General features: G+C 38.5%; 1 protein-coding gene across 3 annotated transcripts; it reads right to left on the bottom strand.

Moving 5' to 3' along the window:
- Positions 1-374: 374 nt before the first annotated feature.
- prune2 (prune homolog 2 with BCH domain) lies at positions 375-17,901 on the bottom strand. 3 transcript variants are annotated; one of them, XM_059358465.1, is made up of 12 exons: positions 17,802-17,871; positions 17,138-17,365; positions 14,741-14,807; positions 14,426-14,626; positions 12,478-12,654; positions 9,378-9,480; positions 5,731-5,862; positions 5,491-5,577; positions 4,178-4,276; positions 4,037-4,075; positions 3,537-3,587; positions 375-3,417 (listed from the first exon to the last, which is right to left on the bottom strand). In XM_059358465.1, the coding sequence occupies exons 3-12, from the start codon at positions 14,793-14,795 to the stop codon at positions 3,384-3,386; spliced, it is 978 nt and encodes a 325-aa protein (XP_059214448.1). In that variant the 5' UTR covers positions 14,796-14,807; positions 17,138-17,365; positions 17,802-17,871; the 3' UTR covers positions 375-3,383. The 3 variants fall into 3 exon arrangements, with proteins under 3 accessions (XP_059214448.1, XP_059214450.1, XP_059214449.1); XM_059358467.1 differs by having other exon boundaries at positions 375-3,414; XM_059358466.1 differs by lacking the exon at positions 17,138-17,365 and having other exon boundaries at positions 17,865-17,901.
- Between the last annotated feature and the right edge of the window lie 116 nt (positions 17,902-18,017).

Here is an 18,017-nt window from a genome sequence, read left to right as displayed (position 1 = left end):
AGTCTAGATGTATACATAAACATTTTCCTAATAAGTTAACGGTTTGTTATTGCTAGTTTCAAGTCTTCTTCAATACAGCATGATATTGATTTTGTAAATTATAGTCCAATTTAGACTAAAATAGATAATAAAACAGAAAAGCTTTAGGGCGAAGGTCGGCTACCTTTGCAATCAGTAAATCAGGATAGAGGTGCGTACATTTTAATAACTGTGTTATTTTCGGTTTACCTCTAATTACTGAAGCTAACTTTGTCAGCAGCAACTTTGAACACATTGCCAGCAAAAGGGTAGTCCACTTCTTTTGCAGTCTATGATGAAAACTGCTGCTTAACAATTGATCAAGTACAATTAACAAATCACGATTGAAACCAGCGTTCAGACTTAAATCCATTTTTATTTAATTACTAGACAGTGATCCATAAATTTCTTTGCACATCCTCAGTTCACCATAGCAGAATGGGTTCGTGGACCATCAGTTATCTATGAGGGGACATGCAGTGGTGCACAAACACATACAGAAGATATTGTGCTTTACAGATATCCCTTCTTTATATTTAATCTGAGGTTTCTTCCTGATGATTTCCAGTTTCAGACAGAAACAGATTGAAAACATACACACATTTGCTCAGCTAAAAAGACATGCTCTCACATTGCACTGATAACTTGGTTCCATATTTAACTTATTTTTTAATTCCAGATAGACTCTTAAAGATTAAATAGCTATTTCTATCTTTTTTTTTCCTAGTTTAGAATAAGTATTAAGACAAAGGAGTGGATTGCTTAAATGCAGTAGTTGGTCATCATCTATGGCACAAGGGGTTTTTTGGCCACACCATGTGCTTTTATTGTACATTGCTGACACACAAGTTGCCTTTTTATCTGAAATACTGAGAGTGTGGGACCAGTAAAGGGTGATATTATTGCTTCACTGCTTCTCATGCACACAGCTACAACACTACAGACTCTACAAATGGATTTGCGCAGTGCACTGTCTCGTGTGTAATTGCATTTCCTGCCCTACCGTGAACGATGATGCTACTCTGTAGGTGCTGCCAGAATCACACATGACTGTATAGTTCTCTGGAGTACAGGTGCAAGGGTACAGTAGATGCTACAGCAGCCATAAAGAATGAGATTAACTCTTGAGTTTTAACAGGAACTATTGCAAGTTGTGTTTTCATATTAAATCAGACAGTTCACCCCAAAATCAAATGCATTTTTCCTTCTTACAAGTAGTTATTTTTAATCAATCTAGATTGTTTTGGTGTGAATTGCTCAGTGTTGGAGATGTTGGCCTTCTCTAGAATATAAAGGAACTAGATGTCACTTTGCAAATCGCCAAAAGTACGCTTTCCAGAAATCATGAAGCGGTTAGTCAAGACAATCCACAGACCTTAATGTGAGCAGTTTCATGTCAGAACTATTTTTCTATTAGAGCCCAACCGATATGGGATTTTTGAGACGGATGCTGATACTGATTTTAGCGGGGGAATTTTATTGATATGGCAGACTGTATATAAATAATGGACGTAGTCACCGTGACGTCACCCATTGGTTTGTGGACTGCCGGTTGGAAGCCTCAAGTTCAGCGTTACACTCGTCGCCATCTTGCGTCGCCATCTTGTTTCCGATACGCAGAGCAGACCATAATTGGACTGTGGAGGCGCGAGAGGGATCTGACGACACTGACTACACGCCTCTCTAGACCTCAACCTGACTGAGCAAAGCCGCTGCTAATTCATGTTAGCATTAATTGGAGCATTAAGTGGGATGTTAGTTTTGGCTAGCAAAAAACAAAAACAAAATGTATGTTACTTACCAAAGAAAACTGAGCAGCAACTCCTTGGAGTGTCTGTTAGTCCAACCAAACGCTGAAAAAGACATTTTTACTGAATAAAACGTTTAAATAAACTGTCATTAAGTGAAAATACAGTGTGAAAGGGTCAAAGTTATGAGACCAAATCGGTAAACGTCCTCTTTTCTATCTATATAATGTTATATATAACTTTATTAACATGTTGCCGTGGATACGCATTGCTCTGCTTCTCTCCTGATGACGGCTCTCCTTTTCAGTGACCTGTCAATCAAATCATACGATTCTTTATCTTCTATTTTCTTCTAAATGGGGCCATTATTAGAACTATTGACATCAAATTTTCTTGAAGATGATTTTTTACTAGCGATTGAGACCATAGTGTTATCCTGAAAAAATTGTCTGAGGTAATAAATCAAGTGAGAAGTTTTCAAATTTTGCACTGAAATGAGAGGGCAGATTTTTTTTGCAGCAAAACTTGGCACCCCCTGCTGGAATTTTCGGTGGATTGCAGGCTTAAGGCACTTCCTGGTTGGCCTCCATGCTCAGACACGGAGATTGCCGCCTGTATGGTGGCCATTATTGTAATTTTTTGAGCTGGAATGAAATGTAAATAGAGCTACTCTCTCAAACATAAAACCTTACTTAATAATATTAAAGATTGTCGTACATTAACCAATGCATTAAATTGTCAGCCAATTCTGAAAATGATGACTGAGAAAATAAAAATAAAGAGCTTTTATTCGCTTTTTTCCCCCTTTTCAAATAAGGGGAAAAAAGTAGTCTAATAAATGGAAATAAAATAAATAGCTAAATAAAAATAATTACTGTTCTGTTTGAGTCAATTACTGACTATTTAAAAAATAGTTAACACCAATTCTATATCAAGCCAAGCACCATTTCTGATCTATTGCGTAAAAAAAAAGTTTTTCATAACAGCACATATAGGACAGCACCACCGATGCTGGTATGGGCCGATAATATCTGTCAACTTGTATATCTGTTGGGCTCTACTTTCTACCTACTTCATCGACCGACCGCATCACCACACAGAGGCAAGTTCATGGGCAAAAGACTCGATGTAAACAAGAATGGTGTCCTCTTCAGCTGAGCTTTAAGGTTACTTGGCAAAGTACATAAGGAGATGCTCGCTTCTTTTCGTGCAGCGATACGGTTGGAATGGGTGGTAGAAAGAAAATTAACTGCTTGTCATAATCCACTGAACATGTTGTGAGCAAAGTGCCATCTATAGCCAATAATTCAAGAGAAGGCAGAAGACATCTCTACGGCTGATATCTCCAACACTCTCACCAAAACAGGCTAGACTGATAAATAGCACTACAGGTAAGAGGAACAATATGTATCTTTCATTTTTGGGGTGAACTGTCTCTCTTAACTTCGGTGTCTAATTGACAAACACTGACACTGACACACACACACACACGCACACATACACACACACACACACACTTAGCTTTACAAGCCTTGACTTTGTTTTCCAGCTTCACCCGTACAATACGACAGTGACTTGAGAACATTGAGACGAGCCATCCGTTTAGGATGTTTGGGTTTAAGAGCTGCTGGCACCGGCTGCGTCTGGTCTGCTGGGAAGACAGAAAAACAGAGACATTAAAAGACGGGTATGTTTATGTATGGGTGACAGACTGCTGACAACAGGCCATTTCTCTTCCATGTGTGAACTTAAATGTCTTAGAGGACTTACTCTGTTCTGCCTGCTGCTGCTGGCTCCACTCCCAGCAGAAAACTATTCATTCTTGAATGAAAGGGAAAAAAATAGAGTGGTTGTTAGAGCACAATTTATTGTTGTGAAGTGATGTAATGCAATAGTATTTCAAAAAAAATTGAAGACATGCAAATTATGATTCGATGAACAATTAATCAGCCTGATTCTACAGTGTCGTTCCAACATTTATTTTCAGCGTAATAGATCACTCTGCAATAAGGACTGGCTCATTTATTTTGCTGTAATGATAAATGAGATAAAAGAGATGCATTTAGCATCTTTAGCAACTTTTTTTCCCTGTGCCCTTCCTGTAATTGCAACGATAGCCAAATCCAATTGGTCCTCATCCAGCAGAAGAGTCCCTGTGATCTAAAAGTGAGCCATCTGATAAATGAGCGCTCCAGCCAAGGATGAAACTGAGGCAGGGGCCAGTGCCTCCACAGAGGGAAGTAATGAGAGGCAGGAGAGACGATGCTTACTTTGAGTTCTCTGCTGCTTCCTTCAGTTCCTTGTCAAGTCTGGAGGTGAGAGTTCAAATGACAAGATGAATATAAAGTCATTTAATAAGACAACTCAGCACTTGGAGGAGGAGGCGGAGGTGCAGCGTTTAGGGGACTCACCTAATGATGCACTCTGGGATCTGGATGCTTTCCATGGGGATGAGTTCCTGCAGTTCATCCAAACTGTTCACGTACTTAATCTTACTGCTGAACTTGGTGCTGTGACAAGAGCAACATATACACAGAGTGAGAGTAACCGACTTGGCATCAGAGGAACACTATTATCATCCATTTTTCTTTTAAAAGTGAAACTGTTAAAGTAGTTTAACTCTGAAGGAACAACATTACACTTCTACAGCCTTCCTCCCTGCTCTGTGAGGCTTCAAACTAAAGTCCAGAGGTGGGGCAGAGCCATTGCTTTTGTAAGACTAGAGTCCTAAACTGGTCTTGATTTGATATTCACTAAATGTAATTAAACTTTAACATAATAATAATATATTCAATTTACAAAAAAAAATCCTTTTTGTTGAAACAAGTGTGACTAAAGTTATTCATAAATTAGGGTTAGAATTAGACCACCATGTAGTTTTTGTACGTCAACAAAGTTATCTTTTTTTTTAAACTGCTGCCCAGTAACTTAACTTTAGTTCTTTATGGTTCTCTCCTGCAACTTGATTGGATAAGTGCATCTGAAGCATGCTTGGATTGAATAGTGTTTGCGTTAATTGATTTTGGATACTAATTTATTGGAGACCTACTTTGTGCTCTGGGGAAAGTATCAAGTATTTTGAGGTTAAAAAGCTCAAGTCCAAGTGAAGCCACGAGTCATTGGTGTTAATGTCCAAAGTGAGTTGCAAGTCTTTTTTGATTTTGTCCAGGATGAATTCATCAAATTTCTGACTTCAGTCCAAGTCATGTGACTCGAGTCCACACCTCTGCTAAATGCTAACGTCAGCATGCTAATATGGTCACAATGACAGTGCTAACATACAGGTATAACATGTATAGTGTTCAAAAGCATGAGAGCATTCTAACTTTTGTTCATTAGCACTAAACACAAAGTACAACTGAAGGGATTTTATTAATTATGCAGGTGCAAGTGTTTCTGCTCCCTTATATATATTATTGGACATATAAAACCTTTGACCTGATGATGGCACTAGAAGGAAAGTCACAATCACTAAAATTATTCATCCTGAGAGGAACATACTTGTCTATACTGAATTTCGTGGGAATTCATATAATAGATGCTCAGACAAATGTCATAGTGATGAAGAGGAAAAACCCATGGGATCGCCAAAGTTGTTACAATTCACCTTCTGGGAACTATTATTGTTTGTACAAATTTTCAGAGCAATCCAGTGAGAAGTTGACGAGCTATGTCACTGGTGGATGGCAAACACTCCCTAGAAATAAGAAGGGATAGTTTTTACCTGATGAAGGGCTTGGTGATAGCTAGAACGGTCCTGATAAACCACGATGGATGGAGAATAATGAAGGATTTCAAATTCTTCCTGAGCCTGAAGACAACACAATGCATCAGGTGTTAGCTGTTTTTATGTCCGCGTTGCAACTTCACTTTCTTAATAATGGGAGTTACGAATCATCATGACAGGTCATGCTATTGTTATCACTCATTAGATCATATTTTCACATAAAAAAGTGTAAGTGACCTTCTATCAATCATCTGATAGCATTTCTTCAGCCAGCCGAGGCCAGGCATTCTTCTGTGGGGTGTGGCTCCGTTCAGGTACACAATCATGTAGTCCTCCGCCACCATCAGCTCCAGTGTGCTGATCACGTAGCTGAAGACAAACGTGAAAACCGTTAAATACTTAAAAGCTTGAAGACCGTAAGCTGTGGTCAAAACTTTTTTCTTTTTTTTCTTGGGGAAAAATGGTGCAGTGACACTACCAATCGCAAATACTTCAGTAAAAAAGCAGTCTGCTAGAATATTAAATACTAGAGCCCAACAGATAAATCAATTGGCCTGTTGGTATCCATGTATATGCTGTTCATTATGTGCGGTTATGAAAATGTTTCTGTATTTCATAATGCAGAAAATGTTGCTTGGCTGGTCTTCGCGTTTCATACTTTTAATAGTCAGCAATTGACTGAAATTCAATAGTAATGATGTTTATTTGGCTATTTATTGTATTCCTATTTGTTCTGTATTTTCTCAGTTATCATTTATAGAATTGGCTGACAATGTAATGCATTGTTTTGTATAATGTATGATTATGTTAAATAGTATTTAATAACGTTTTATGTTTGTGCAAATGTAACCAGAGAGCGGTGAAAAATCAGTGCACAATCCACATAAAAGTGGTCTATTTTTTTTTATCAGCCACCATATTGATTATCGATTAATTTTCCCCCTTTAAAATCAGTATTGGCATCGGTCTTGAAAATCCCATATCTGTCGGGCTCTATTAAATACATCGCAACATGTGGACAGATATATTTTATCAGTATTTCCTCAAAAAGCGATTTTTTAAAAATCCTTCCTCGTGTCCTGTAGTCATGTTTCACATGAAGTATTCGCTACACTGCCCCCACAATTTCCAATAATACCGTTATGTTTAATCCATTTCCGCAAAAAGATGGACAAAATTTACAAAAAGCACAGATCAAAAGCTCCATTCATCAATGTATCTTTGAGAATAAAGTAGCTCTTTCAAAAACTCTCCCTTTTCTTTCACTGTATTAGTCATGTATTTGTCTTTATGTCAAAATGATGAAATGCAAGAGCAAGAAACGCTGAACTATGTTTTGTGACTCTGAATGCCAACAATATAAAGAAATAGCAGACATACTGTCTTCCTCAGTTTGAAAAACTGGCATCATTTTAAGATATTTCTCCCCTCTGATGTCAGCTCTGAGAAACTGGTACAACCGCTGCTTCATGGATGAGCTGTTTTGCTTTGAATTTCTTTTTTTTCCCTTCTCCTGCATCCATCGCAGCAGCTCAATCAGACTGCTACCTTTATAAAATCCAATACTGTGATTCAAACCAAAAGAAACTTATCTCTTTCTCATTTCTCTCCTCAATCCCCCCCACCTTCTCTCCTTCGTCTCAGTCAGCGGGGAACTTTGTCACCTCCTTTGAAAATAGTTGACAATATTCTCGGCTAACACAGTTTCCTCAATAACTCCTTCAACTTCAATGACTTTGGACTCACTCTGACTCTCCCTCTCCTTCTGATCCAATGTCATTCTCCAGCTTTCAAATCAACACTGCTGATCCACTCTGTTTCGTGACTATTGTGATCATCTCCCACTGACATCAAGCTGCATACCGTCCACCTCCCAGCTATAGTTAACTCCTCCTCGCAAGGATTCAGACCTCAAGCCATCTGGCATCAGAAAGTGCAGACACTGTGGTTTACCTCCTTTCATTTCTATCCAAAACTCTCAGATATGCCAGCTTACTCAATATCTTTCACAGAACAGCCTGTGGGATCCCAATCACACTGTCCAAGCATGAAGTGTAACTGTGCCAGCACCACAGTGAAGATATCAACATGGGAGGTCTCCACAAACAAGCTAGGCTATTAGTTTATTTCTGGCACTTTATTTGGAGAGTTTTCCTTGCACAGATGACAGATTAAAGACTAAAGTAGCATCCTCGTCATGCTAAAAACTATTTATAGAGCATGAAAAAAGCTTCTTGTGAGCGAGGTCTCATTGCATTGGGTCTTTAAATGAAATACAACCTGAGATGTGTCATGAAAACAGTCTTCAGCAATGCTAGCAGCTCTGTGAGACGCAGTGGTGGAAGAAGTATTCAGATCCCTTACTTGAGTAACATAATTAATAACTCACTGCAGAATTACTACAAGTAAAAGTCCTGCATTCAAAACTTACAACAGTATCAGTATTGAAAGTAAAGGTACTCATTATGCAGAATGGCCCCACTCAGATTGTTATATATATATATTCCAAATATATTATTAGATTATAATTTTGGATGCATTTTTATATGCAGCATTTACTGCATATACTGCATATACATATGCATTACTGTTGTCCAGGTAGGGCTAATTTGAACTACCTAATATACTTTTATGGGTGTGAGTTTTAGCGCCCTGGGGTCTCTCCTCTCAAACTCAATAAGGATTTTAAATGGGTTGGTGGTTAGATGTCTATGGTTAACACAAGCTGAAAAGATGTTCTTGTTTTGTTGTACGACATAAAATGCATTAGTAAATAGTTTTTATCTGTCCTTAAGTGGCTAAATGAGACGACAGTGGTTGTCGGGGACATTAGACATCATCACACCAGACACGGACAGGAACTCTCTCACTAGTGGCCTTACAGCCTCTAGTAGTGTTTTTCAGTGCTCCTGCAAAACTATTCATTAGGCTACGGTTTTGCTAGCTTGTCAAAACCGCTGGTTAGCTTGTTGAACACCATCTGAAGCGATGTTGAAGTCATGTGACTGTGGAGTAGTTTGAGATAGCATAACGTTAGCTTTTTACTTCTGTCAGCTGCATTTACGCTTCAAACATTTAACAAAGTTCATTTGTGAAGATTATCCTGCTGAACAAAACACGTAAGCATCAGAAACTAGTGCAGGGGTCGGCAACCTTTACTAACAAAGAGCAATTGTTGGCCAAAATAAGAGATCAATTCTCGGAATTGAGCCACAAACCTTATTTTGAATGAAAATAAAATAGCCTAGTAAGTCTAAATTAGTCTACCAACATGACAAATTGGTCAAAAATGATCATTTATTAATATGATTTTGGAGTTTGGAATCGAAAGCTAGTCTAGCTAGAGAAAATAGACTTAAAGTTGGAAAAAAATATAGGTTAAGGCCTCATTAAGATTTCCATAAGCTATGATATACATTTATGTTGACTAATTTGTTTTTAAAAAAGAAGCTTTATTGCCGTATATAAGCCTCACATTTTTATGACTAAAGAATACAAATTGCTTTGGGCCTACACCAATGATAAATGAAAATGAAAATATAATTATCATTATTTTATTTTTTTTGTCACAGCCACAGGGAGCCACTACAGATGGCCTGAAGATCCATTTGGATTCAATCATCCACAATCCAACGTAACAGTCCCATAGGCGAATTCTCAATAGACCACAAGGTGATGCTAACTTCCGGGTTGGACTACAAAAATACGTCATTCATTTCCTCTCTATACCTGTAAATCTAGTGACATTCCCCTGATATGTTAACATGCTACCACACAACGGAGAGGCTGAACATGGTAAAAAAAATATATACCTGGTAGACATCAGCATGTTGTCGTATGTTAGCAGTGTGTGTGTGTGTGTGTCATTGCAGTGTAAAACTCACAGGAAGAGGTTTTCCATTATCTCGTGGTAGTCCTCTCTGTCGCTGTCTGGCAGGAAACAGGCAGCAAACACTATGATGGCGTTCACTCCATTGCTATAGTAGCCTTGATAAAAACACAGAAAAACAAAAGTAATAAGAGTCAGCCTGACCTTGTTATGTTGCTGGTAAGAGCTTACCCCTCATTAGCATAGTTTTCAAAATTTGATTGCTCACTTATTTTTCCTCTTTTTGTTCAATTTATCTGCCAATCTGTGTCTCCTTTGTCTGACTGTCTCTGTGTCCTGTTTCTTCTCACTACTTTTAATATTAATGCAATTTCCTTTTATTCCCCAACCCATTCATCACCAGATTTGGCGTCACTCAGACAGAGGGTCTTTTATCTAAATGACAGAGCTTGTGATATTTATAGTGACAGACATCTGTGTTTAAGCCCACAGCACAGTGGGAATATATTGCAATACCTGCTTTGGTTAAGGGTCACATTTCCACCAATAACGGTAATATGGCGCAATTACTTAAGGCTCGCTAGTTACACAGGATTTTAGAGGAGGCCCCACAGAGAGGAAAGAGAGAGATGGGTCCCCTGCCTGTGAAACTAATATAGTGTGACTCAGTGTCCAAAGTCTCAAGTCCTCCAGCAGTCTTAATGCAGTAAACTAAAGGAAAGGCAACCTAAAGTGTCGACCATGAGGGAAGTTTCAATGCTCCCTGGCTTCCATTGTGTTTTGTAGAGCTGAAACTATTAGTTGCTTGACAGAAAAATAATATGGCATTTATAATAAAGATATCCTTGATCCAAAATATTTTGGTTTCAGCTTCTCCAATGTGAGAATTTGTTGCATTCATTTATTTTTTTGACATTATCAAGACTAATCTTGTGCTTCCCAACAGTTTTAGCTTGTCACGCTTCACAGAAAAATGATAAAAACAACTGGGACGCTATATGACCCAGCCAAACCTTAAGTGTCCCACATTACCAAGTGTCCCACATTACGCGAATCCCCGCTAACTATTGGTAATGAAAGTAAGCGTTAGTTTCAGCCGTGGTGTTTCATATGGTTGTGGAGAGAAGATTTTCATACTTTCAGTGATGCATTATGTCCTGCATGGAAGCATCTGCACCCATTTCTCCACTTATTTATTCATGTTTTCCTTTAATCCGTCACCTTTGCACCCGCTAGAGTGTTGTTTGGGAAAGCAGCAGCCGCCCTTCATGAAACACACAGGGTGTATTATTGTCAAGTGGCCACTTTGCCCAATTTCAACCTGAATCCAATTGTTCTGATGTGCAGAGGAGGTGAACATTTCCACCATGTTTTGTTTGTGGAGAGTTCCCTCTCTGCTGCCCGCTGGATGCTGTTAACACTCGTCAGCTGGCTTCGACTGCAGCCTGTGCTTCCTCATTTTTTGCTTGGCCCGATTCCAAGGTAAGATGAAACATTTCCAAAATGAGACATCATTCTGCCGTCTCGTTAGCCGAGAAGTGGCAGAAGCCAGTTTGAAAACAATGGCCGATTGTGACACAGCAGACCAGAGATTATGACTTTTACAACAAGCTGTTACTTCTGGAATCAGATATTCAGGCCCGCTTTAAACTGAAAGGGACAAATGTTTACTTGCTCAAACAATGACAAATCGCGTATTAATTCTGCTGAATAGATGCTGTCAGTTCCAGATACTTTCAATCCAATTGGTTGTTTACTTCTGTTTCTTTGTGCCAGTATCACTGACTTGTGATAAACTAAACACAAAACTTGCCAGAAAAAGCCAGAAATATAGAGTACTGTCAGGTGGGTATTTAAAGGGTAGGTTCACATTTTCGCATGTGCATTGCTACAGTTTTTGGCTGCTGTTACTGATCCTCCTGTCCATACTTGTCGAAAAACATCTCCTTCTAAAACAATGAAAAGTAATGCAAGACATGGAGACAAAATCCAAAATCCAAAGTTCAGCTGAAGCTAAGGAACGAACGAAGCAAGAGGGGAAATGCACACAATAAAATATTTTTTTTTGCATTAACGATGCCAATACCAAATTATGATGAAATTTGTATAAAGCTTTTCATAATAATGACAGTATTGTGCATCGTATGAACAAAAGAGTAACGATTCCAGTGGGGGAAAAAAATCATATTTTTATGCAAATTTGATTCTGAATTTAAAAAAGTTAGAACATCAGCCAAAGTGGCAACAAAATGAAAATGATACATCAAGTTGAAGCTTTAAAAAAAGGAAGAAATTACCATAAAATATTTACTTAACTTAAAAATTCTAAGCTGTGAAATATGAATATGAACTATTGTTAATTTTAATCTGTGTATACTGAACTTTGAGCTAGTGGATAATGGTAGAAACCCCAAAATAACATGCAATATGCTGTATGAATTGCTGAAATATTAATGCACAATTTAGCTACTAAACTCATACTTTGACAGATTTTTATTTGCAACATCAAAAAAGAGCCTAAACTCAAATAATGTTATATGTGAATGTATGCATTTCCACCTTTACTACACAGTTTATTGGCCTGGACTGCTCCAAATTCAAGCATCTTTTCTGTGAATTTTAATAAAGACAGATTAATGAAAAAGCAAAAGGAGATGGAGGTGAGTATTGTCTGCAGGTCTTCCTCTCAGGATGCATACAGCCACAAAAACCTGCTTTCAAGAAAATATCCAAGCCTCAGAGGTAAAAAAAAAAAAAAAATGGGGGCAAAGAAAAACTGCAAATCACTCACAACTGCTCTGAAGCTTAATTGCTGCGAGTGCATCGTAATACTGAAGGCAATTTATTACCACTTTGATCATCTCAGCTTTTCCCATTTAAATTTTAGTGGGTGGACAGTAAGAGGACACTGCTCAGAGAGATTTTAGTGAATGAGTCAAATATGATTCTGAAAAGAGAAGAGGCGGACATGTCGCGCCATCCCCGGTGAAAATTACAACCTCACTGATAAGTATGAGTGTTGTTTAAAAGAATTTGAACCTGGACAGCCAGCATAGTGATTATTTAAGACATTATTGAGTATATATTTGCTTTTGTAAATTCAGATAATGTTCAAGACGGACATAAACTGGCTCTTTAACTTAATAAATAAATACCTCCGTGGGAGATGACCCTCATGTAGGGCTCAATGATCTTCATGTTGATGCGGTGCTCCTGCTCCCCAATGATCACCGCCCTCCATAGTTTGCCGTCCTGACGCTCCTCCTCAGCGCTGTACGTTGGGATTGAATTGTAAGGCTCACTTGACCCGCTCCGATTGGCTGGATTGGGGTCTGGTAATAAGAAAAGACCAATACTGTGTTATAGATACAGATGTTATGAACATTATCATAAACTTAAATAAAACTTTATCTACTTGGAGCTCACTGTCACCTTCAGTGGTGGAAAAGTATTCAGATCCCTTACTTAAGTAAAATGACTATACCATACTGTGAAATTACTCCACTCAAAGTAAAAGCCCTGCATTCAAAACTGACTTAAGCAAAAGTACAAAAGTATCGGAAAATTTACTTAAAATATCAAAAGTAAAAGGACTTGTTTTACAGAATGCACCCACTCAGATTGTTAAATATATTCTAAATATATTATTGAGGATATTTATGTGAGCAGTATTTTAATTTTCTCAAGGTAGGGCTCATTTCAACTTAACTTCAATATACTGTTGAAAAAAATGACTAATCAGTTTAAATTGATCATGTTTTTTGTTAAATCTTGACCTGAGACGTAACTAAAGCTGCCAGCTAAATATAGTGCAATAAATAGACAATATTCCCTCAAAATGTAGTGGAGTAGAAGTATAAAGTTACATAAAATGGTAATACTCAAGTAAAGAACCGAAAATGTGTACTTAAGTACAGTAATTGAGTAAATGTACAGTGATGGCTCCGTTGTGTTCGAGTGTCCCAGTAAACCATGATAATGTGACATTAAACCAGCATACCAGGACTCTGAAACCGAAGCAGCATAATGAATTTAGGCATTTAGAATGTGTTTTATTAACACCTGTGTCTTTCCCACTCTTCATTCCTTCATTATCCGTAACCACTTATTCTAACTAGGGTCACAGGAGAGGGCTGCAGTTGACACTGGGGAAAGGCGGAGGACACCCTGGACAGGTCACCTGGTTATGACAGGGCTGACAGAAAGAGGCACCAATTAACCTAACACCTGCAAGTCTTTAGACTGTGGGAGGAAGCCAGAAAAAACCCAGAGCACTGCACCACCATGACAACCCTTTTCCTACTGGTATAGGTAAAAAAAAAAGTCTTCACTGAAAACTGAAGATATTCATTTGTCTGTTCAGTCACTATTTGTCACCATACAGCCCAATGATGGAAGCCTTTGCATTTGGAGTATTTTAAACTGGGTTTCCAGTGATGGAATGTAACTAAGTACATTCACTCAAGTACTGCACTTAACAATTTTGAGTATTTGAGTATTGTACTTTACTTGAGTATTTCCATTTTATGTTACTTTATACTTCTACCTTACAAAATTTTTGGTGAAATTATAGTACTTTTTACTCAAGATTTAACATGATCAACTTAAAATTAGATTATAGATTATAAATTCAACCACAGTAGCTATATTAAGTAGTTAAAATGATCCCTACCTTGACGCCATTAAAATGCTGCTTACATAAATGCATCAATAACATAAATCAAATAATATATTTAGAAAAGATAAAACAATCTGAGTGGGTCCATTCTGCATAACGTGTACTTTTACTCTTGATACTGTAAGTACATTTTGATGCTGACACTTTTGTACTTTTACTCAAGTAAGAGATCCAAATACTTCCACCGCTGCAATTCATTGTACACCTACAGTGACTAAAAAGATATCCTAATTAATCATATTTATCATATGGTATCCATCCAAAAATACGTCTTTTTACTATTTTTGGTTTTACAAAATAAGAGACTAGATGGAAATCCTGAAACTGCAATATTATCATTTAAATTCCATACTATGACTATTGCTACTACTGTGAATCATTGTAATTCAGGACTATGTGTATTGTTTGTATCTTAAGTGACCCACCTTCCCAGTCCATTTCATGGTCCGTGTAGTCGAGGTAATCCCCCTCATCGGGAGTGTCGAGGTCGTCAACGTTAATGTCGAGATCATCTGGCGTCTCCCCCAAGTCATCCTCACTCTGGTCCAGTGACAGGCTGATTCGAGGGGCGGATAGCTTTTTTCTCTGGGTGGCACCTCCTTGCAGTGGAAGAGAGGTAGGAGGGACTGTAAAAAGAAAAATACAGCACATAAACACAGTTATTCACTTGGAACAATGTCTTCACACTTCTTAGTGAATAAGTGTCGGTTTGCTGTGAATCTGAGCGTCGGTTGACTCACCTGGTCTGCCTTCGCCCCCCTCAGAGTTCATTTTACTCTCTGATGCCAGGTCCATCCGCAGGAGGACCTATGAGGAGATAATTATAGTCATTACTCCTTATGCTACAACAACAAACCTGGAGAGTTGCCAGACTATTGTGCACTGAATTACCTGTGATTCCTCACATCTGAATGTTCCTCTGATTTTATAAAGACCAAACCTTAAAACTAAGTGCATCTGTCTCTGAAATGTATTTCCTATACATTTTCACTTTTTATTCTACTACATTTATTTGAAAGCTTTAGTGACAAGTTATCTTACAGGATATGATTATAATGTATATTATGATGAATATAAAATATATGATGCTATATTTGTAATATTTTCAATGCTTTGTCTTGCCATTTTACAGCCCTTTCCAACAGGAAACTAACAGCGTTATATCTATGCTCTCTTTGGACGCTTTCACAACCCAAGTCTGATTTGTTAATCTGAATCAGAGAGAAGTTGATACTTTTGGGTCGTTTTGTATTTAGTCTGGTTTGCTTTAACAGTGCATAAATGTACGGATCAAATTTTAAAGAAAGATTTGCAAAAGGGCGTGAATGAATTCAAGAAGGAGGGCTGAAAATATACTTGCAGTGTTATTTCTTATTGGTTGGAAAGTTGGCGGTGGAAAATGTTGGCGAATGATTTTCTAAACATCATTGTTTTTGTGGACTTTATTCAGCATCTCATGTATGTGTTTTGGTTTATTTCCTGTAATTGGGTTGGATTACATTCACAGTGCAGTCGAATCGCACTAGGGTTGGTTCGGAAATGGACCAGTTGTTTTGGTCCTCACTGGAGTATGATTGGAGCATTTACAAGTGAACAAACGAACCATAACAACAAGGATTTAACTGCACCAGAGTTTGATAGAAACTGACTAAACTTTGGGTTGTGAATGCACCCTTTAACCCCCCCCCCCCCCCATTTTGTCAAATAGGTGGAATTACTATAGATGATTATATGATATTGATACACTTTTATTCATTGATTTATTTTTTATTTACTTATTTTTTCTTAATTCTGTTGTTTGAAATTTAAATTAATAATTAATTTTTGGCCTGACTGTATTTATATTTGCTAAATTAGACAAATCTGTTGTGTTTCGTTTTTCTGATACAATATTTATCCTGATGTATGTTTTGATATTTTATGTTTATTAAGGGGAAAAAGCAATCATCACCCTGTTCAGATACTTATGTCGATAACGCTTCACAATAAAGATATTTGATATATTCCCCATCAGAAAGGGCTGTCTGATGGCAAACTAAAGCACTAAAATACAGCATACACTTGAACAAGTATTGTATTTTGTGTAAGGGGCTAAAGTAGCTACATCTTGCTGCTACCACCGTTTACAGCCTTACATTTACTGGCTTTTTTGCTTGTGTCAATACTTCTGTCTGCTTCTCCAAACTGCGTCTGTGCTGACCACCATGTAGGTATTACAGTGACAATGGATAAGTAGCTCATATAGCCTTCAAAAAGAATCTGATTAGCATTGGCCTTAAAAATGCAGCAACAACCGGCCTAATCTTTAGTACAAAGCATGAGCAGCAGCCTGTGTTCACACATGCTGTATTGATTTTACTTACATTTTTATCTGTTTTACTGATAGATATCCACTATAATCAGAGAACAGGGGGAGTGCAGATAAGAGTGGTAATGTAGTAAGGGGTGTGAGGAGGGGGAGGGATGAGAATAATGAGAAAGATTTTGAGGTTAAAGGTCATCTTTCCCTGTGACTAATCCTCCCATTCAAACTGGAGGAGGAGGGAGGATGCTGAGGGCTGGAAGGAGGAGGGGGTGGGGGGGGGGGGGTGGGGGGGGGGGGGGCTTGTTACATCATGACAAGCTCATTCCCCCTCCTCTGTCTCTGTTTCTAGTGCTGATTCAAATCGAATGACTGCACGCTTGCATGAGCACAGATTGGGCAGAGATGCAAATTCACAGCGAGTCACGTGCGCTCATTCGCATGACAAAAAGAAACATCCTTGTTCCTCCTCGGGAGACTCTGGAACAAGGAAGATGTGATTGTATGAACAGCTGCAACAGTAAAATGCTGAATGGCTTCATGACTCATGTACACATGATAAAATGCTGATTATTCACAGGAATGTCCATGTACTGTACACGTTTCTGTGAATAAACACACAATGACACACACTCCTACATTGCAGAATAACAAAATTAGCATCAGCTGTTATGTGTATCCTCCATGGAGGATGCTGAGCTGATTCAGACCCACAGTGCTGATGACAGCAGCCCCTCCCTCACTCTCGCTTCCTGTCTGTGAGGGGGGAAAATACATAGAACATATTCCTCTTTCTCTTCTTTTTATCCTCACAAAATAAAAGCTATCTACTCACCACTGCTGGGGCTCGGGAATCTCTGTCCTTCTGCGTCTCAGAGCATGGATGTTCTTCCAAGTTCCCTGCCTAATTCCTTTTTCTCCCAGTCTCTCGGTGGAGATGCTCAGCTTACAAACAGCTCACAGCTTCCACCATTTTGTGGTCACATGATCTGGGCCATTACCAAATAAGGGCGATCACCTGCTATAACAGCTCTCTGCACAGCAGCTTCCTCAGGCAGTGCAACTGAATGGAGATATAGGAGGAGTTGTGTTTGTGTGTCATTATCCTCGACTGGAGGGGATAAACTCTGCGCGTACGTGTAGGCGCCGTTGTGTTATTACTCCCCGCGAGGAAATGTGGGGCGGCTATTAATGCCTGACAGTAGATTTGTGAGCTTGACTGTGCAGCTACAAGATTTTATTAGCCTTCAGGGTTAAAAAAGCAATAAGAGTCAGAAATGAGAACATTGTCAGCTTCATGTGCTGGTAATATTCACACACTTTACCACATGCTGGTAAGAAAACAGTGACTGATCCAAAGCAAATATCTGATGCGTACCATTCCACTGTCTAAAAGGAAACTTCAGATGTGTCCTTTATGTTCTGCATTAGCAATGAACTTTTCAACCCTTAAACAAGCAAACTACTGTTAGCCACAAAGCAGATAAAATCAATAGTACCTAGACAGTCTCTCCTAGACAGCCATTGTTGTCCCACAGGTCTGAATGACTCTTTTCACTTACCACTGTTCAGTCCCAACGGTGAGACAGGAAGACAGAGAGCAGCCTGTCAGACCTTTGCACATTGTTTAGTACAAAGGTTGCTACCACAGCATGCCAATCAGGGTAACCACGCCTGCAACTCCAGCACACAGTCACAGTCAAACAAAGCTTTAG

Source organism: Centropristis striata, chromosome 19 (assembly GCF_030273125.1).
Source record: "Centropristis striata isolate RG_2023a ecotype Rhode Island chromosome 19, C.striata_1.0, whole genome shotgun sequence".
Taxonomy (NCBI): domain Eukaryota; kingdom Metazoa; phylum Chordata; class Actinopteri; order Perciformes; family Serranidae; genus Centropristis; species Centropristis striata.
Note: the sequence above shows the minus strand (reverse complement) of the source record. Positions and strands in the feature narration are given on the sequence as shown.

Coding starts and splice junctions, on each gene's coding strand:
- prune2 (XM_059358466.1), bottom strand. CDS start 14,795: ATGGACCTGGCATCAGAGAGTAAAATGAACTCTGAGGGGGGCGAAGGC. Junction 9,481..12,477: donor GAGGGTCATCTCCCACGGAG/GTATTTATTTAT, acceptor GTTTTTATCAAG/GCTACTATAGCAATGGAGTG. Junction 4,277..5,490: donor ATCACCAAGCCCTTCATCAG/GTAAAAACTATC, acceptor CTCTTGTCACAG/CACCAAGTTCAGCAGTAAGA.